Source organism: Hyla sarda, chromosome 7 (genome assembly GCF_029499605.1).
Source record: "Hyla sarda isolate aHylSar1 chromosome 7, aHylSar1.hap1, whole genome shotgun sequence".
Classification (NCBI taxonomy): domain Eukaryota; kingdom Metazoa; phylum Chordata; class Amphibia; order Anura; family Hylidae; genus Hyla; species Hyla sarda.
Window position 1 is genome coordinate 170,179,955 of NC_079195.1, and position 20,368 is coordinate 170,200,322.

The 20,368-nt window shown below is 43.9% G+C and overlaps 1 protein-coding gene across 2 annotated transcripts in view; it reads left to right on the plus strand.

The window, feature by feature from the left end:
• ADK (adenosine kinase) overlaps positions 1 to 20,368 on the plus strand; it is a 343,651-nt gene that overhangs the window by 171,335 nt on the left and 151,948 nt on the right. For both annotated transcript variants that reach the window (XM_056531262.1, XM_056531263.1), the window contains exon 4: positions 13,418 to 13,496. In XM_056531262.1, coding sequence (XP_056387237.1) covers positions 13,418 to 13,496 — 79 coding nt within the window. The remainder of the gene's footprint in view (positions 1 to 13,417; positions 13,497 to 20,368) is intronic.

Consider the following 20,368-nt stretch of genomic DNA (forward strand, 5'->3'; position numbering starts at 1 on the left):
TGCACCTGCAGAAGCAACCTACCCCATTGCTCTGTCTCCAGTAGGACACAAATATGGTTAAGAAACACCCTAGGTCTCTACTCCACGCCTCAGTAGTTTACCCACCAAAAATGTTGTAGATCAGCAAGAAGTGTTCACACCGCATTTTTGTTTAACACAATGTTTCCCAACCTTTTTAGGCTCGGGGCACTACTCGAAGAAATTTTTTTTTGCGAGGCACCCATGCCGAAGTTGATGAGCAAAAAAAGGAAAAAAGCTGCAATGCACAATATCCATATGTAGTTTATAGTGCTGCTTTATACAACAACTCACAAAGTCTTCTTTGATCAGCGTCGTTCCCTGTTCTCAGTCTCGTTCGGACTGTCCCGATCATCCTGACCATTTCTTCCAGCCACAACTCTTCACCGTTAAACCTGTAAAATAAATCTATTAGGCTCCGCACTTTACCAGCATCAGCCTCCAGATTCCCCTTTTACAAGTGAAGAGGAATACAGGGGCGTATAGGTGTAAAGGGGTAACTGGGGTGTAGAAAGGTGTACATGGGTGACCGGGGTGTTGGGGCTGTAGAGGAGTGTACATGGGTGGCAGAGGGGTGTACATGGGTGACGGGTGGACAGGAATGACAAGGTGGTAACGGGTGGACAGGGTGACAGAGGGTGAACAATTGGGGGGTGAACATGGGTGATGGGGGTTGACATGGGTGGCGGGAGGGGGGTGTGTACAGGATTGAGAAGGGATAACAGAGGGGTGGAAAGGGTACAGTACTTAAGCAAGCCATTTTTCTTCACTACATCGGCACAGGGATCCGGCGCAGCTTCCACATTCTTCCCCTCTCTGGCAGGGCACTCATACACTGCGCCGCAGGGGGGCACGGGTCACTACACTGGCCTGGCTCAGCTTCCGCGTTCTTCCCCTCTCTGGCTGGGCACTCACTCACTGGGGGACGCAGGGTGACACAGGCACAGCCAAGCTCACACAAATGTTCCTTCCCCGCTGCGGCACAGTGAGTCACAGGCACACAGGCTGGGGCAGGAAATAAAAAAAATATAAAAATTTAATTTGATGGCAAAATCCTTCCACACCCCGGGTGAAACAATGGTTTAACGTATACGTTTTATACGTTTGGAAAGAAAAAAAGGTATACGTTACAGAAACTGAAAATATATGCTGCAGTATGCCATACAGAATAATCCATTTCCCGTTGGTTTACAATATATCAAAAAAGTACACTGTGCACACGTTTTCACCATTATAAAAGAAACCGCAAAAAGGAGACCTGAATGAAGGGGGCATGGCGTCACAACTAGGGATCGACCGATATCGGTTTCTTATGGCCGATACCGATAATCGGTGGAGGTTAGGGCCGATAACCGATAACTTATACCGATATTCCGGTATAAGTTATCGGCTATTTATCCCCCTCGACACCGCTGCAGGTCATTGATTTAAAGCGGGCGCTTTAAATCAATGCACTGCAGTGGCTTTTGCGGTGCCATAGGCCGCCGCCTTCACCCGCTTCTCTCCCCCTACCTGTCAGGGTGGTCCGGGCCATCCATTCTTCCTTCCTGTAGTGTCCGGGGGAGTTCCGGGTGGAGGGTGCACCGGTCCGGGCTGTCCTTCTTCTCCGGCGGTCATCTTCTCCTCTCTGGGCAGGCTCCGGCCTAGTACGCTGCATAGACGCCGTTGCGCAGTGACGCCCGTGCGCAGCGACGCACCTGACGTCGCTGCGTAGCAGCGTCTATGCAGCGTACTAGGCCGGAGCCTGCCCGGAGTGGAGAAGAGGACCCCCGGAGAAGGACAGCCCGTACTGGTGCACCCTCCACCCGGAATGGCGCCGGACACTACAGGAAGGAAGGATGGATGGCCCGGACCACCCCCATTACTGGTAAGTTTATTTTATATTTTTTATTGACTCGGAGGGTGGGGGAGGGGCCCGACCGGTATAGCGGTATGGGCAAAAATCCATACCAGTATACCGCCCAGCACTACGGTGGGGGTGCGACGCGGTGGGTCGGGGGGGTTAGGGGTGTTCGCGGTGGGGGCGGGGCGCGGGGCATTATCTGCTCATCGGCAAGGTAATTGCCTATACCAATAATGCCCAAAATCGTGATTAACGGCCGATAATATCGGCCATACCGATAATCAGTCGATCCCTAGTCACAACCCCCCGTCGCGGGAACCCAGTGTACTTGGATAGGGGCAGAAGATGTCTAGGGCTGGAGTACCCCTTTTACTCCGAACAGTTAAGGCATTAACCTTTATGCACTCAGGTGTGGCGTAAGTAGGAAGGAGGCTCCGTTAGACTTCACAGGCAACCAACATATCCATATATAAGTGCGTAAACAGGAAACTTTTATAAATCTTTCAAAAAGCAGTTACACAAATGTGCTAAGACATTATTCATCCAGAGTTCATGAAAACTTTAGGGCAGATAGTTCAGGAACTCCATTCTTGTTTCCTTCTCTCCTCTGGAGCATGCCAATCATGGAGTCCTTCTATAGTGGAATAAGACAAGGCTGAGCAGTAGCTGAACACCTCGAGGCATTTCAGATGTCACACTTCCTTTAAGACTGAAGAAGGACTCCATGATCGGCATGCTCCAGAGGAAGTGAATGATACCAGAGTGGAAATTATGAACTATCCATGCTATGGTTTTCCTGCACTCTGGGTGAATAATGTCTTTGCAGTATCTTTCTTTTCCAAAAAGCAGTTACAAAAATATACAAAGATTTTATTTTTATGCTGACAGCTGGCAGGACATGTTCTATCCCAGAGTACCCTTTTAAGGCTATATTTGAGAGTCCTACATTTAGCTTAATTAATGGTATTAAAGGGGTACTGCAGTGGAAAACAATTATTTTGAAATCAACTTGTTCCATAAAGTTAAACAGATTCATAAATGTCTTCTAGTAAAGGAGTACTCTAGTGCTGACTATTAGGCCTCCGTTGTGCCCAGGCTGCAAAAAAAAAGGAAAATAAACTCACTCACCTTCCTGCGTTCCCCCGGAGGCAAAATGAAGGTTTAATTGTCAACACTAGAGTACTCCTTAAAATTTTTTAATCATTCCAGTATTTATCAGATGCTGTATGTTCGAGGAAGTTAAGTTCTTTCTAGTCTGACCACAGTGCTCTCTGCTGACACCTGTGTCCGTGTCAGTAACTGTCCAGAGTAGGAGCAAATCCCCTTAGTGAACCTCTCCTGCTTTGGACAGTTCCTGACATGGACAGAGGTGTCAGCAGAGAAGCACTGTGGTCAAACTGAAAAGAACTCATAAACTTCCTGTGAAACATACAGAAGATGATTAGTACTGGAAGGGTTAAGATTTTTAGATAGAAGTAATTTACACTTCTGTTTAATTTTCTGGCATCAGTTGATCTGAAAAAGAGAGTTTTCCACCGGTGTACACCTTTAAACCCCTTTAAGGACGCAGACCATTTTCACCTCTAGGACACAGCCCTTTTTTGCACATCTGACCACTGTCACTTTAAACATTAATAACTCTGGAATGCTTTTACGTATCAATCTGATGCCGAGATTGTTTTTTCATGACATTCTACTTTAACATAGTGTTAAATTTTTGTGGTAACTTGCATCCTTTCTTGGTGAAATATCCCCAAATTTGATGAAAAAATTGAAAATTTTGCATTTTTCTAACTTGGAAGCTCTCTGCTTGTAAGGAAAACGCATATTCCCAAAAAAATTTTTGGGATTCACATATACAATATGTCTACTTTGATTGCATCATAAAATTGACGTGTTTTTACTTTTGGAAGACATCAGAGGGCTTCCAAGTTCAGCAGCAATTTTACAATTTTTCACAAAATTTTCAAACTCGCTATTTTTCATGGACCAGTTCAGGTTTGGAGTGGATTTGAAGGGTCTTCATATTAGAAATACCCCATAAATGACCCCATTATAAAAACTGCCCCCCCCCCCCCCCCCCCAATGTATTCAAATTGACATTCAGTAAGTGTTTTAACCCTTTAGGTGTTTCACAGGAAAAGCAGCAAAGTGAAGCAGAGAATTCAAAATCTTCATTTTTTTACACTTGCATGTTCTTGTAGACCCAATTTTTGAATTTTTACAAGACGTAAAAGGATAAAATTTATACTTGAATTTGTAGCCCAATTTCTCTCGAGTAAGCACATACCTCATATGTCTATCTAAATTGTTCGGCGGGCGCAGTAGAGGGCTCAGAAGTGAAGGAGCGACGAGGATTTTGGAGAGTACGTTTTTCTGAAATGGTTTTTGGGGGGCATGTTGCTTTTAGGAAGCCCCTATGGTGCCAGAACAGCAAAAAAATAAAAATGGCATACCATTTTGGAAACTAGACCCCTTGAGGAACGTAACAAGGAATTAAGTGAGCCTTAATACCCCCACATGTGTTTCACGACTTTTGCATATGTAAAAAAAAAATTTTTTTTTTCACTAAAATGTTTCCCCCCAAATTTCACATTTTTTAAAGGGTTAATAGTAGAAAATACCCCCCAAAATTTGTAACCCCATCTCTTCTGAGTATGGAGGTACCCCATAAGTTGACCTGAAGTGCACTACGGGCAAACTACAATGCTCAGAAGAGGAGTCATATTTGGCTTTTTGAGAGCAAATTTTGGGGTGTAGTTTCCAAAACGGGGTCACATGTGGGTATTTGTTTTGCGCTTATGTCAGAACCGCTGTAAAATTAGCCACCCCAGTGCAAATCACCAATTTAGACCTCAAATGTACATGGTGCACTCTCCCTTCTGAGCCTTGTTGTGCGCCCGCAGAGCACTTTGCACCCACGTATGGGGTATCTCCGTACTAAGGAGAAATTGCGTTACAAATTTTGGGGGCTTTTTTTTCTTTTACCGCTTGTGAAATTTAAAAGTATGGGGCAACACCAGTATGTTAGTGTACAAAAAAGTTTTTTTTTACACTAACATGCTGGTGTAAACCCCAATTTTACCTTTTCATAAGGGGTAAAGGGAGAAAAAGCCCCCCAAAATGTGTTAGGCAGTTTCTCCCGAGTACGGAGATACCCCATATGTGGCCCTAAACTGTTGCCTTGAAATACGACAGGGCTCCAAAGTGAGAGCGCCATGCGCATTTGAGGCCTAAATTAGGGATTTGCATAGGGGTGGACATAGGGGTATTCTAAGCCAGTAATTCCCAAACAGGGTGCCTCCAGCTGTTGCAAAACTCCCAGCATGCTTGGACAGTCAATGGCTGTCCGGAAATGCTGGGAGTTTTTGTTTTGCAACAGCTGGAGGCTCCGTTTTGGAAAGACTGCCGTAGGATACGTTTTTCATTTTTATTTGGGGGGGGGGGGGGGGAGAGGCCAGTGTATGTGTGCATATGTAGTGTTTTACTCTTTATTCTGTGTTAGTGTGACTGTAGCCTAAAAACACTACACTACACTGACGGCGGATTACACTGAGTCTCCCGCTAGGAGTTTGAGCTGCAGCGTAAAATTTGCCGCAGCTCAAACTTGAAGCGGGGAACTCGCTGTAATCCGCCGAGAGTGTGAATGTAACCTGTACATTCACATGGGAGGGGGGCAAAACTACAACTCCCAGCATGCACTGACAGAACGTGCATGCTGGGAGTTGTAGTTTTGAAACCGCTTGAGGCACACTGGTTGGAAAATACGGAGTTAGGTAATAGAACCTATTACCTAACTCGGTATTTACCAGTGTGCCTCCAGCTGTTGCAGAACTACAACTCTCAGTATATACTGATTGCCAAAGGGAATGCTGGGCGATGTAGTTATGCAACAGCTGGAGGCACGCAAGTACAACTCCCAGCATGCCGAGACAGTCTTCTGCTGTTCCTGAATGCTGGGAGTTTCAGTTATGCCAGATTTAGAGGGGTTCAGGCTGGAGATCACTGACTGTGGTCTCTAAACTGTAGCCCTCCAGATGTTGCAAAACTGCAAATTTCAGCATGCTAAGACAGAAAACTGCTTTCTGGGCATGCTGGGAGTTGTAGTTTTGTAACATTTGGAGGGCTACAGTTTAGAGACCACTGTCAGTGATCTCTAGCCTGAACCCCATCTTGCAAAACTACAAATCCCAGCATGCCAACACAGCAAACAGCTGTCTAGGCATGGTGGGAGTTGTAGTTTTGCAACATCTGGAGGGCCACAGTTTAGAGACCATTCTCCAAACTGTCGCCCTGCAGATGTTGCTAGAAATCGCCGCCGCTATACTCTCCTCCTCAGTCGCCGCCATGCTCACAGCCACCGCTGTCATCTGGAGCTCCGCTGCCGGGTAAGTGGCCGCCGCCGCCGCCACTACTACACGGTTCCCCCCCACTGTGCCTGGACACCGATGGGTGGGCATAGCGGGGGGAACCGAACTTTAACCCCCCCGCCCCCAGTCTGCTATTGGTGGGTCGCTCCGGCCAATCGATAGCAGGGATAGGAGGGGATGGCACCCCTGCCACCTCACTCCTATTCCTTCAGGGGGATTGAGGGTGTCTTGGACACCCCCGATCCCCCTTATTTTATCGCCGCGCCACCGTTGGTGGGCAGGGGGAAAGCGCTCCCCCTGCAAACACCATAGATGCCGTGATCAGAACTGATCACGGCATCTATGGGGTTAATGCTGCCGGGACCGGCGCGATCGCGGCCCCGGCAGCTGTGGTGGGACTCCGGTTGTGATTGACAGCTGAGTCCTGCCGGCGATCTCCTGCGCTGCCCGCGGCAGAGCAGGAGATCGCTTGGATGTATGCATACATCCATTTGCGCGAACGTGTAGTTCGCCTGGACGTATGCATACGTCCAATAGCGGGAAGGTGTTAAATCACATTTTGAGAGCAACATATTTGTATTTCACGCAAAGCCATCAAGCAGAAGTGTGACAAGAGCTGAATACCAGGCTAATGTCTTAATTTCTCTTTATAAATAATATCCTGCCTGAAATATGTTTTGAGTATGCTTTTCAATAATTTTTGTTTGTACTGATATAGCATCCTTATATTATACCAGTGATGGCGAACCTATGGCACGCATGCCACAGGTGGCACGCCGAGCCCCCTCTGGGCACGTGGCCATAGTTCTCCATCAGCCCATTCAGGACATCCCTGTGTCCCGAAAGATCTTTTCGGGACACAAGGATGCCCTGGTTACCTTTCTGCGGCCCCACGTTAACTTTAAAAGTGCAGGGGCCGCTGGGAGGTAGCGTATGCAGGGACGTCACTGATATCCCGTGCGTGCGCCCATAGCAACAGCAGAGCGGAGCAGCGAGGAGAAGCACACGCATGGTAAGTTGCCTGTATGTTGTACGTCATCTTCAGTGTTCCGGAGGAGCGGTGGTCGGAATGCTGAAGTGTGGCAGTACACAGGCATACAGCATCCAGCCATACATTGTATATGGCTGAAGGCTGTACTGCACCTAATGTTGGGGAACTGTATGCACCTAATGTTGTGCTCTTCTTTTAAAACAAAAGATGTTAATTAGTTATGGCAACTGTAGGAGTTGTTTTTTCTAAACTTAAACCTCAGTATTCTGATTTAATTGCTGTGTTGGCACTTTGAGGGGAAAAAAGTTGGCGTGCATTACGGTTTGGGTACTCGGGCTCAAAAAGGTTTGCCATGACTGTATTATACTAATAAGTGAACTGTGGCACAAATGGGTTAAACAAAAATGTTCACATAATTCTCTGAAGTCTCTTCACTATCATACTAAGACATGAAAACAAGTCATGTACTAAACCCACTCTTTATTAACAGATGTCAGAGGCAGGGTTGTCATGGAAATACCAGCATGTTTTCTATACATCAAACAACACATTTCATATGGCCCGTTCATCTCATCTGTATTGCCTGCTGATTCGTCACATGTAAGAATCTATTCTTGTGCGCTTTCTTCCATATGCACATTGCAGCCTGGAGAATTTGAATATCAGATGTTTCCTCACAAAGCTGTAATCTGTAATAATTGTTATGGTACAACCACACCTGCAGATCCATATCATCTTGTGGAGAATTTACTGCCTATTTGTCACTACAGGTGATGCAATTTGGGTTATACATCCCTGTTAGTTATTGGGAATCCACTATAAACCTACAGCAAGTCCATAACAGGAAGTGACCATCCATTTTTGTGGATTTCAAATCTTCACTGCAGGTCAATTTCTGTAGTGGACCTGTAAGAACCTTCACCATCATAACTTATTTGGGACCGCTGCTACATGGATTCAGACAATTTTTATTTTTTTTCGCCTTTTTTTTTTAACCATTGGTGCCATTTAGTTTCACAGCCTGATTTTGCTAATAAGAGCCTAGGCCAGGCATTAGGTTAACAGATTTGGAATCTGGGTTGCCTGACAGGGCTAACCAGATGTCCGATGAAAATCCGACTTGTGGCTGGATAGGCGCACGTCCGAGGATGGACACAGAGCCGAAGTGTGTCCATCCTCGGGCATGCGCCTATCCAGCCACAAGTAGGATTTTCATCGGACATCAGGTTAGCCCTGCCAGGCAACCCAGATTCCACATCTGTTAACCTGTTCCTGGCCGCTTGCAAAGATGCCTCCCAACATATCCCTATCCAAAGCGCGAATCAGGGTTGTGCCAGTCCGCACAACACACAAAGGTGAGCATCTTTCCACTTTTCCTAAAAATTACATATCACCTACGATCTTTACCATTGGAGCGCCGTCTCTGTGTTTTCTCTCGCTCTGCTTTCTAGGCCAGGCATTAGGAAACCTTCAGCACTGCAGATGTTTTGTACTTTATCTCCCATGATGCTGTCACAGCCGAAATGCTGCCAAAGCATCATGGGAGATGTAGTCATATGCAATGTCGAAGGTTGCCTGGCCTAGGCTGTAAACTCGTGTTAAAGGGGAACTCCGATGGAACATGTGGGAAACAAATGTTTTCAAATAAACTGGTGCTAGAAAGTTAAACAGATGTGTAAATTACTTCTATTTAAAAATCTGAAGCTTTCAAATACTTGCCAGCTACTGTATGCTACAGAGAAATTTGTGACGTTCTATCCAATCTGACAGTGCTCTCTGCTGACACATCTGTCCGTGTCCAGAACTGTCCAGATTAGAAGCATATCCCCATAGAAAACCTATCCCACTCTGGACAGTTCCTGACACGGACAGAGTTGTCAGCAGAGAGCACTGTCAGATTGAAAATAATTTCACAAATTTCTCTGTAGCATACAGCAGCTGGTAAGTATTTGAAAGCTTCAAATTTTTAAATAGAAGTAATTTACACATCTGTTTAACTTTCTGGCACCAGTTGATTTGACATTTTTTTTCTTCTTCTGGAGTTCCCCTTTAACCTGTGGTTCACACCTTATTGACAGTCTTTGTGCATCACTTAAGTCTGTAAGCTGTCAATGGGATGGCCACTGCTGAGAACCATCTAGCTGACAGTCTTGGTCCTCCTTAGCATTTTGGGCCCATAAACTAATGGAATTAATTTTTAATGAACAGGGGCATTTAAACAAAAAAAGTAGCATACCCATAGAAAAGCAGTTTCACATGGATGTTGATGGTAGTCTTTTCTCCCAAACTGTCATGTACTTTCTTCCTTCCCCCTTAATAACTATTCTCTGCACTGTTAAATCCTACTTTACCATGACGTTGGTCCGGTGGCAGGATGTTTTAAAACACGCAGGCAATCTTCTCAGCCTGAGAGTAAAATTATCTGGAGATTTAGTGAAAGTCCCATAGAATTGCCTGAGTCTTTTGATTCATCTCATGGTGTTACACTCTGGTGGTGGAGATTGCCCGGGAGTTTTAAATATTCTGCCGCCAGACCAATTTCATGGTAAATTATGATTAAGCTGCCTGAGTGCCGCTGTTTTATTTTCTGGCCTCTGACCTTCTCGGGCCAGGTTGGTATTGGGACATCCCTAAATTTTACTATTTTTTTATTTGACATATAATGTTTACAAAGTTTGTAATAAAAATATTATGTATATGTAATTGGGGCAGGGATATTGACTGACTGTAACAGCACTTAGATGTGACTTACAGCAAGCCCCATGGTGAATGGACATAGACACAATAGAAAAGGAGGACCCTCTTCTGTGTGAGAGTTTTGGGCATGCTCTGTGACTTTGCATAGGTCATTGTTTGTGACTGAGCACTGACCACAATCTATTGTGAATAGATCTAATAGTGTAAAAAGGGGAGGCAGTCCTGCTAGGCTAGGTCAGAGTAAAAGATATAAGGTCAAAAATTAGAAAGAGAGAGAGAGAAAAAAGAAAATGTGTCTAAAATAGCATAAAATGATAACATTTTATTTGGAAAAATTATGTGAGGTCTGCGACAGGACCCTTGTCGCAGACTGGTCCTAGATAAAATGGTTACAATGGTATAAAATGCTAAAAATATATAATATACACAGTGGTATTGCACTTCAATTGGACAATGAGACAATGAAAGTGGGGCAATGGGACAGTGCAAACAGTATCGGTTTAGTTATACTGTAAAGTCATATTATAAGAGCCAGGATTAATCCAGATGAAAGTACATAGCAAAAAAGTTGATAATCCAATAAGGCAAATTTTCGGTAGCTCTGGAGTCTCCCAAATTGGGGCCCACTATAATCGTTTTTAGGTGCAGAGATACAGGCAATGCCCCCTCTACCCCGACGGCACGGGGACTGAATGCAAGAGGGCAATCGCTATACAGTTCAGGCACTTAGTGCCTCTTACCGGCTACAGTGTGCACAGTCAGGTGAGTGCAGCTGTGCTTGCGATCCGGATACACGTCCCTCTGTCCCGGCAGCACAGGAGAAATGTAGAAGGGGTGATATGATCCGGTACTGGGGGTCGGAGATGATGGCTGGGAAGCGTGTGGCAGTGCTGTGAAGCCTAGCGGTCGTAGCAGCATATGGCAACGCTGGAGGTATCCTCTCTACCCCGGCGGCACGGGGAGCAGGTGAGAGTAGGTGAGGACCGGCAATGCGGTAACGATTGTCTCAGATGATGTGCAGGGTTGTCTTAACACCAGACGCGTTTCTGGGAACTGCGTCCCCTTTTTCAATGGTGGAGGTTCAGGAAGACTGTATGGGTCATGACTGAAAATTTCAGTCTTTTATAACCCATTTTGTGGGCGTCGTCCTTGTGTAATACAAAGGCTGGATGCGGGTTTTGGAAGGGAAGTGTCAGGGTTTACAGTTAGCTTCAATAAAGTTTTTGGACACAGAACAAAAAACATGGAAACAGAATAGAATACAGAGAAAACAGAATGGCATAGAGGAATAAAAGAAAAAGACTTAAGAAGAAAAATGTGAATAGATCTACTCTTCTCTATATACTGATGTCACCCTTCACTGCAATCCTCTGATACTGGGGATGACCCATTGTTTGAATTCCCCCCACCCTTTCCCATATTTCATGGAAATGTAAACAAAAATAAATGTAAACATATGTGGTATCACCGCATGCAGAAATGTCTGAACTAGTTGAATGACATTAATTATACCTCACGGTTAAGACGTAAGTCAAGAATTGCAGCATTTTGGTCACTTCATGTTCCAGGAACAAAATTAATAATAATGGAATAAAAGTGACCAAAAGTCACTTATATGCAAAGGTAGCACCGAGAAAAACTACAGATCGTGGTGCAAAAATTGAGCCCTCATACAGCTGCGTATATGGAAAAATAAGAAAAGGTCAGTTTTACTGTAGGGTGCACGGTGTTAAAATTGCAGTTTTCTTTTCAATTTTATGTATTTTTTTTTTATAGAAAAATGATAGGTGTCCTAGCAAAGTACATTTGGTTGTTCACAAAATAAGCCCTCAACCTGTGTCATGTTTCAGCGTGGTTTACTATATCTCTTTGCCGATGTTACAATATAAATTTATTTTATTTTTTTTCCATATTTTTCAATAAAACTAATTTGCCATAAAAATCCAGCCCTCATATGCTTCTCTGGCTGAAAAAAATCAGATCTTAAGAAGGAAAATGTAAATAAAAGTTGGCTGTGTCCTTAAAAAGGTTATATAGCGCTACAAAAAACAGATTTCTTCCGAAAACTTCACCACCTCTGTCCTCAGGTTATGTGTGGTATTGCAGTTTAGTTCCATTGAGGTGAATACAGCAAAGTTGTAATACCACACACCACCTGAGGACGTGTAGTGCAGTTTTAAGAAGAAATTTGCTTTTTTTTCCCCCTCATATTGATGGATAACCACCTTTTTTAAGGGGGTCAAAGTATTCATAGCAAATTTTGTTCAAAAGTTTGTTGAAACTACTTTAAGCAGCCAAATGTGGGCAATTGCCTACAGTCCTCTTAGGTGTTATGGAGAGTGGCTGCACACATGGCCAACTCTCCAACAGAACTGAGTTGATAATTATGGGGTCACAGAGGTTTGACCACCATCTAATGGACGAGTTATGAAAGAGTTGGGTAGGCAACTCTATTAAATGGGTAGTTTGTATATGGTAGAGAGGGATGTTATGAATCATAATGGGCAAAACTGTGTATTTCACTATGTAAAGACAGGCAATCCTTATGTTGCACCCATATTACTCTGATTTAGCTGAGCAGTGTTGAAGCTATAATGTGGCCAATAAAATGTGCCTGTATTCTAGAAGGTCTGAAAGCAGCCTAGTATTCGAGGTACTAATTAAGGGGTTAACTGCCGTTACTTGACTTCATTACCCATAGATAACCTAAGAAAACTAATACTTATTCCCTATCCTGTGACTGCCTGAGATCTCCTGTACAGGGTTCAGTCACTTTCCCATCCTCAGCATACTCTTGCCTTCAACTTCAGAGAGGAGCGGAAGTAACATCTGCTCAGAAAATCAATGGGTCCTGTCTCCTGCTTGTCTTGTAAAGTGGGAGCGTGGGCACGTCAATGACTGATAAGATACTAAACCCTTGTACCGAAGATTACAGGGATTGGAAATCCCCCCCCCCCCCCCCCAACCTTTTTAAATCTCCCTTTAACAGGAGCTAGGCAGCATATTTGTACATTTAATTTGAGCTGTGATGTTCTGAATCCTCTTGGACACAGCAGTCGCAGAATAGTCCAAACTAAAACGCTTCATGGTGTAAAATAAATGTGGGATTCTCATAAAGGAGAATATGTGCATAAATGAGAGAGTGCTTCAGATTTAAATGTCCCACAGGAAACCTAATATATTATTGTTACTGCTCAGTTATACTCCAGTTTCATGTTTAATAAGCATTTTGCGGGCAAAGAATCTCATCTTTTTTTTTTTTTTTTGAGGGGGGAGACCTTTGTCTCTGTGCCAGCGTGGTTTATGTGCAGGTCGTGCTTTTCTAGTCTCTTAATGTTCTCCTACCCTTGGTTGTCTCAGCTCACACCTTGTAAAGAAACTAATGAGCACAATGTATCCTGCTGACCCACATCCCAACTCTACAGCTTTACTTTTTGGCTTCTAAACTACTCCTGCAGGAACTGCCTTCTAACTGACCTATCTCTTGCTGTCTTACAGGTTTGAAGAACTGGTGAAAAGGTTCAATGTTGATTATCATGCCGGTGGCTCCACTCAGAATTCCGTTAAGGTGGCACAGGTTAGTTTTAGGGTTGTCTAATTTTTTTTTATATCTACCATGACTATTGTAAATCTGCTAGCTCATTTTCTATTTGTGTCCTTTATCACATGTTGCCAAACATTTATTGACCATCTTATGTTTAAAAGTTTAAAAATATGCCCCCGACACCAAAAAGACAAAAGTACACCTATTACACCATTATGGCGAGAGCTGTATCCCTAGAGATTGTAATCTTACATTCCATCATTAAGCATCATATGAGGCTTGAGAGTCTCGAACTCCTGGAGGAAGTGTAAAACACATTATTCAGCACTTTGTAGCAGAAGTTTGCCCAGTAGAGGGAAAACAGTCAAGAACGGATTGCTGTTTCACAATTCCTTGATATTTAGAACAGTAAAAAATATTATTCTGTCTGTGGTTACATATTCTCCATATTAGATTCTGCTACATAAGTGCACATTAAAGTTTTTAAAGATATGTAATAAAAAAAGTGATAACTAATGGAACTGGTGTTGCCACCTGTAGAAACATAGAATCACGCTACCCCCACCCACCTACCAGCCACACAGGCTTGTTCACACGTTGAAATCCCGCACGGAGATTCCACAGCAGCATTGTGTTTAATAAGATTCTGCTGCGCTGTGCACGCGGCAGAATTTTCTGCCCCAGAGACATCTGAAATCGGAAATTACAATTCTGCTGTCAGCAGAAAAAATTAACCAGTCCGTTCTTTCTGCGTACTCCTCACGGAATGCATTGCCATCTATAAGACAGTGCATTCCCATGCATTCTTAGTACTGGCATGTTATGCCGCCACCCACAGTCTGCGGAATGTCCGCACGGATATTTTCCGTGCAAGCGTTCCAGTGTGTAGACGTAGCCTTACGGTATGTTCACAGTGCAGAATTTTCGAGCAGTAATTATGCGGCAGCAAAGTCCCATTAAATTCAATAGTATTCTACTGCACTGTGCACTTGGCGAAACATCTGGCGTGGAAATTCCGATTCTGCTGTCCGCAGAACGAATGAGCATGTCTATTCTTTCTGCGGACTCTGCACGGATGCATTGCAGTCTACGGGACTGTGTGGTCCTAGCGGCTTGCGTTCCTGTGCGGTCATGTTGGCGCCAACATTCTGACGTGTGAACCCGGCCTTAGTGCTAGCTATGCACAAAGTGCCTGGAATAGTCTGTTGATACGAAGGTAACCATTTAAGCAGCCAAATGAAGGCTGTTCGCATAGAACACAATGGGACCTTTGTTAAGTGCCTGCGTGCATGGCCAACTTTACAATCAGGACTGCATTGGTAACTGGGAGTGGTCACAGAGGTTTAACCACCATCTAAAGGTTATCTGGACAGTTCCTGATACTGGCATTAGGTGTCAGCAGAGAGCACTGAGGACAAGACAAAAAAAAATAAAAATAAAAAAAGAATTTCCTCTGTAGCATACAGCTGCTAAAAAGTACTTGAAGGGTAAAGATTTTTTAATAGAAGTAATTTACAAATCTGTTTAACTTTCTGGCACCAGTTGATTTAAAAAAAAAAAAAAATTGTTTAACACGAGTACCCCTTTAACTGCTTTCCAGGATCCAATATTTTTGCTATTGAAGATTTCACCCTTAGATAGCTTGAATAGATGTATTTATAGCATGAAATAATATTAATAGCATGAAATAATATTAATACAGTTTTAGTGCCAGTATCTATGTAACTTGATCACTGTTCATAAATCAGCACAGTCACAGCTCCTCCATGTCTAGGAGCGCTGACAGTACGTTTTTAAAGTCTGGAATTCCGATCCATTTATTTCATGTCTATCTTGTTACATTCCTGCTGGAATTTCAGTTCTCCTTCTCTAGTTTTGTCCATCCCACCCCGTCTTATTCCCCATACTCACCTCATCACTCACACATCAGTTCTCCTAGAAAGCATTTGTACCTGGGAACCTTGCCATTCTGGATACATTGAGCCATGGCTGGGGCTGTCTGCAGTCATGGGAAAAAGTATTATAAAGTTATACGGATTTCCTTTCTATTCGCTTACGTGAGGGCATTGTGCCAACTAAAGTTAACCATGATAGCGTTTCTATTTATTTTATAAATCAATGGAATGAAATGAAGTGCTGAATATGTATTTCCAGGCAAACTGAAAGTGTAGCAATTTAGTTTGAACGTAGATTATCCTTCAGTATGTTCCCCAAAGTTGTTTTCAAAGAATTACAGAAGAAAGCTAAAGATGATTTACCATTATTGCCCATGCAGCTATGAAAATTCATGGACACGTGTTTTTTTATTTTTATTTTATAAATTTTTTGGTACTGAAATGTATTTGTTTAGGCTAAAGATTATTAGATATTAAACAATCTCAATGTACAGGGTGGGCCATTTATAGGGATACACCTTAATAAAATGGGAATGGTTGGTGATATACTAATGTACCACAAACAGGAAGTTAATATGTGAGGGGGGGGGTACTTTTCAAGATGGGTGACGGCCATTTTGAAGTCGTCCATTTTGAAGTCGGCCATTTTGAACCCAAATTTTGTTTTTTTCAATAGGAAGAGGGTCATGTGACACATTAAACTTATTGGGAATTTCACAAGAAAAACAATGATGTGCTTGGTTTTAACATAACTTTTTTCTTTCATGAGTTATTTACAAGTTTCTGACCACTTATAAAATGTGTTCAATGTGCTGCCCATTGTGTTGGATTGTCAATGCAACCCTCTTCTCCCACTCTTCACGCACTGATAGCAATACCGCAGGAGAAATGCTAGCACAGGCTTCCAGTATCCGTAGTTTCAGATGCTGCAGAATGGGCAAAGCAAAAATTGGAACAGGACCCTCAGTTTACGCAGAAGATTTTGTTCAGTGATGAGGCAAACTTTTATGTGAATGTTGACCACCGCTATTGGTCTGACACTAACCCACATTGGATAGATCCCTCCAAGACTGTTGGAACACAAAATTTGATGGTATGGTGTACAAAGGTAGTGGGGCCATTCTTCATCAATGGAAACCTCAAGGCCACTGGATATGCAAAATTGCTACATGATGTGTTTCCCTCTTTATGCACTGAAGCTGGCACGTTCCCTGAGTTTTTCCAGCAAGATGGTGCACCACCACATTATGGGTGTCAGGTCCGAGCATTCCTAGATGAACAGTTTCCTGGAAAGTGGATTGGTCGTCATTGGCCAGTTGAATGGCCCCCAAGGTCTCCCGATCTGACCCCCTTAGACTTTTATCTTTGGGGTCATCTGAAGGCAATTGTCTATGCTGTGAAGATACGAGATGTGCAGCACCTGAAACTACGGATACTGGAAGCCTGTGCTAGCATTTCTCCTGCGGTGTTGCTATCAGTGCGTGAAGAGTGGGAGAAGAGGGTTGCATTAACAATCCAACACAATGGGCAGCACATTGAACACATTTTATAAGTGGTCAGTAACTTGTAAATAACTCATGAAAGAATAAAGTTATGTTAAAACCAAGCACATCATTGTTTTTCTTGTGAAATTCCCAATAAGTTTGATGTGTCACATGACCCTCTTCCTATTGAAAAAACTAAATTTGGATTCAAAATGGCAGACTTCAAAATTGCTGCCATTGTCACCACCCATCTTAAAAAGTTTTCCCCCTCACATACACTAATGTTTACAAACAGGAAGTTAATAACACCAACCATTCCCATTTTATTAAGGTGTATCCATGTAAATGGCCCACCCTGTACTTAGCAAGCTGCAGAATCCCCGGGACATTATATTGGCTCTCCAGCCAATGCAACCTTCTCCTGTAAACATTTAGGCTCTGGTATGAGCAAGTGAAAATTGATCTTAATTGTCTCTGGTACATAGTAGACCTGGGGGGGGACCTTTGTTAGGCAACCCATTGGCACCCCACCATGTCACAGGGTGCTGATGGGCATATGGAGCATCCTTCCTTCTATAAAACAACTGGAAGTACTGCAGTCATTAGCAACTGCATTATCTGGGGGGTTATAGTTGCCAAGATCCTAATTAAGACCTCGTTCACATTACATAATTTATTTTTTATTTTTTTGTATATACTCGAGTATAAGTCGAGTTTTTCAGCGCGATTTTTCGTGCTGAAAACACCCCCCTCGCCTTACACTCGAGTGAACTCTCCGCCCTCAGTGGTCTTCAACCTGCAGACCTCCAGAGGTTTCAAAACTACAACTCCCAGCATGCTCGGGCAGCCATCGGCTGTCCGGGCTTGCTGGGAGTTGTAGTTTTGAAACCTCTGGAGGTCCGCAGGTTGAAGACCACTGCGGCCTTCGACATCATCCAGCCCCCCACCCTCTCACCCCCTTTAGTTCTGTACTCCCCTCCGCTCGGCGGGATATTAGGGTCCGCTGGTCCGGTGCTGCAGGACTGTCCGGTGGGGAGGTCGTCCGGTGGGACAGTGGTTCCGGGCTGCCATATTCACCGGGGGAGCCTCTTCTCCGAGCTTCGGGCCCGGAACAGAGGCGTTGCCTTGACGACGATGCAGAGGGACGTTGGTAATGAACGTCCCTCTGCGTCGGCGTCAAGGCAACGTGACTATTCTGAGGCCGGGCCCGAAGCGCAGAGAAGAGGCCCCCCCGGTGAAGATGGCAGCCCGGAACCACTATCCCACCGGACGACCTCCCCGCCGGACAGTCCTGCAGCACCGGACCAGCGCACCCTAACGTCCCGCCGAGCAGAGGCGAGTACAGAACTAAAGTGGTTGAGGGGGGGGCTGGATGATGTCGAAGGCCGCAGTGGTCTTCAACCTGCGGACCTCCAGAGGTTTCAAAACTACAACTCTCAGAAAGCCCGGACAGCCGATGGCTGCCCGAGCTTGCTGGGAGTTGTAGTTTTGAAACATCTGGAGGTCCGCAGGTTGAAGACCACTGTATCAGACATTGACAAGCAGTGATGATGAAGGTGGGGGGGGGGGGGGGCTGATGACATGTGGTGATGATGACAAGGGGATGATGAAGGGGGGGTGTGGGATGATGACAAGGGGATGATGAAGGGGGGGGGGTGGGATGATGACAAGGGGATGATGAAGGGGGGGTGTGGGATGATGACAAGGGGATGATGAAGGGGGGGGGTGTGGGATGATGGGATGATGACAAGGGGATGATGACAAGGGGATGATGAAGGGGGGGTTTGGGATGAAGGGATGATGACAAGGGGATGATGAAGGGGGGTGTGGGATGATGACAAGGGGATGATGAAGGGGGGGATGATGACGGGGGTCTGGATGATGACAGGGGGGATGATGTATTTCCCACCCTAGGCTTATACTCGAGTCAATAACTTTTCCTGGGATTTTGGGGTGAAATTAGGGGCCTCGGCATATATTCGGGTCGGCTTATACTCTAGTATATACGGTACATTTAGCATGCACATTGGAAAATCGACAAAGTATGTTTATAGGATAACATCTGCCTACCAAAGGCTAAGTGTCTATTTAAAAAATCTGTTAAACATATTAAAAGTGGGTCATTTTCTGATTGCCACATTACATTTAACATGTATTATAAATATGTAGGAAGCTATTCACACTCCTTCATAATGTATGTGTAAAACAGATGCCATAATAACTGGATGACTGAGACTGATCCCACTGTATGTTATGGCCTCCCTTTTAACATATGTCAGGATTTTTTTCTGGAATATACCCTAACTGAAGGCCTAATGGTGTGTTCACATGTCCAGGTTTTAAATTGCAGTTATTTTATGAAAGGTCAGAATGACTTTAAAGGGGTTGTTCCACGTTTTACTCCTGATTCCCCTACCTCCTTCTATTAAATCAAACTGGCAGTTCCTGCTTGTATGGCAGAAATGTTAAAAAGTTAATGTCAACTTGTACCATCTGCAAACACTTCAAATGCCTCGGTGCCAAAAACCCTACTAGGCAAATGCAAAATGTTCACAGGAGATCTAGGAGAACATACTGCCTAAAAAAATAAAATAAAAAATCCTCCCAAAAAAATATATACTTGCTTGCCATTGTTTTTCTGCCTTTTTTTTTTTACCGCTATTATTTGAAATCCTATTACTCTTATTTTTGGTAATTTGCTGCAAAAACACACAAGTCATTACTGCTTTGCAATACTGTCGCAGTATCTTCAAACTAAACCACACCAGATGTTATGTTCAGACCCATTTAAATAAATGTATCTTAAAATTACATTTTACATTTTCACACAATCCCAAAGGTAGTGTACATTTGTGCCAGCATGTTGATGCTACTGCGTAGATATATTCCATGGTAATGCACACAGTGGGGAAGAAATAAATATCTAGGTATGTTTATTCACCTTGCTACAAGTAGATTTTTCGATACATAGTAGTGTTTGGAATACTGTGGTCCCTCAAGTTTCAGTTTCCTCATGCTCCAATATTTTCAAAATACAGTTGGTCTTTTCTGGCCCATTGCATCTTAAAACCATACTCAACATACAATGCCAAAAACAGTCCGTATCCATGGCTCGTGTGAATGGCTGGAAGATCCAAACTATTTGAGGGCATTTCACTGATAAAACCGCTGAATGGGGGCGAGTGCTGTATATGGGCACTGAACTGCACTGCTCTTTACCTGTGCCAGGACTAGCTACTACTTTGGACACCATATGAGGGTGGATCCATTTTGTATCTCAGGTACACTGTATGTAATATAACATTAAAGAAGCATCTAGCCTTTTATAATGTGACTTATAGCTTCTAGTAGCTATTTCAGTTTTGATATATATATATCACAAAAAGACGTCCGGCACTCAGGGAATAGCAGGTAAAACTTATGTATGGCTTTATTCAGAACGCAGTTGGCAGGACAAGATCGGACGCGTTTCGCACACTCAGGTGCTTAGTCGTAGATACACACATTCAAAGAGTACGTGTTAAAA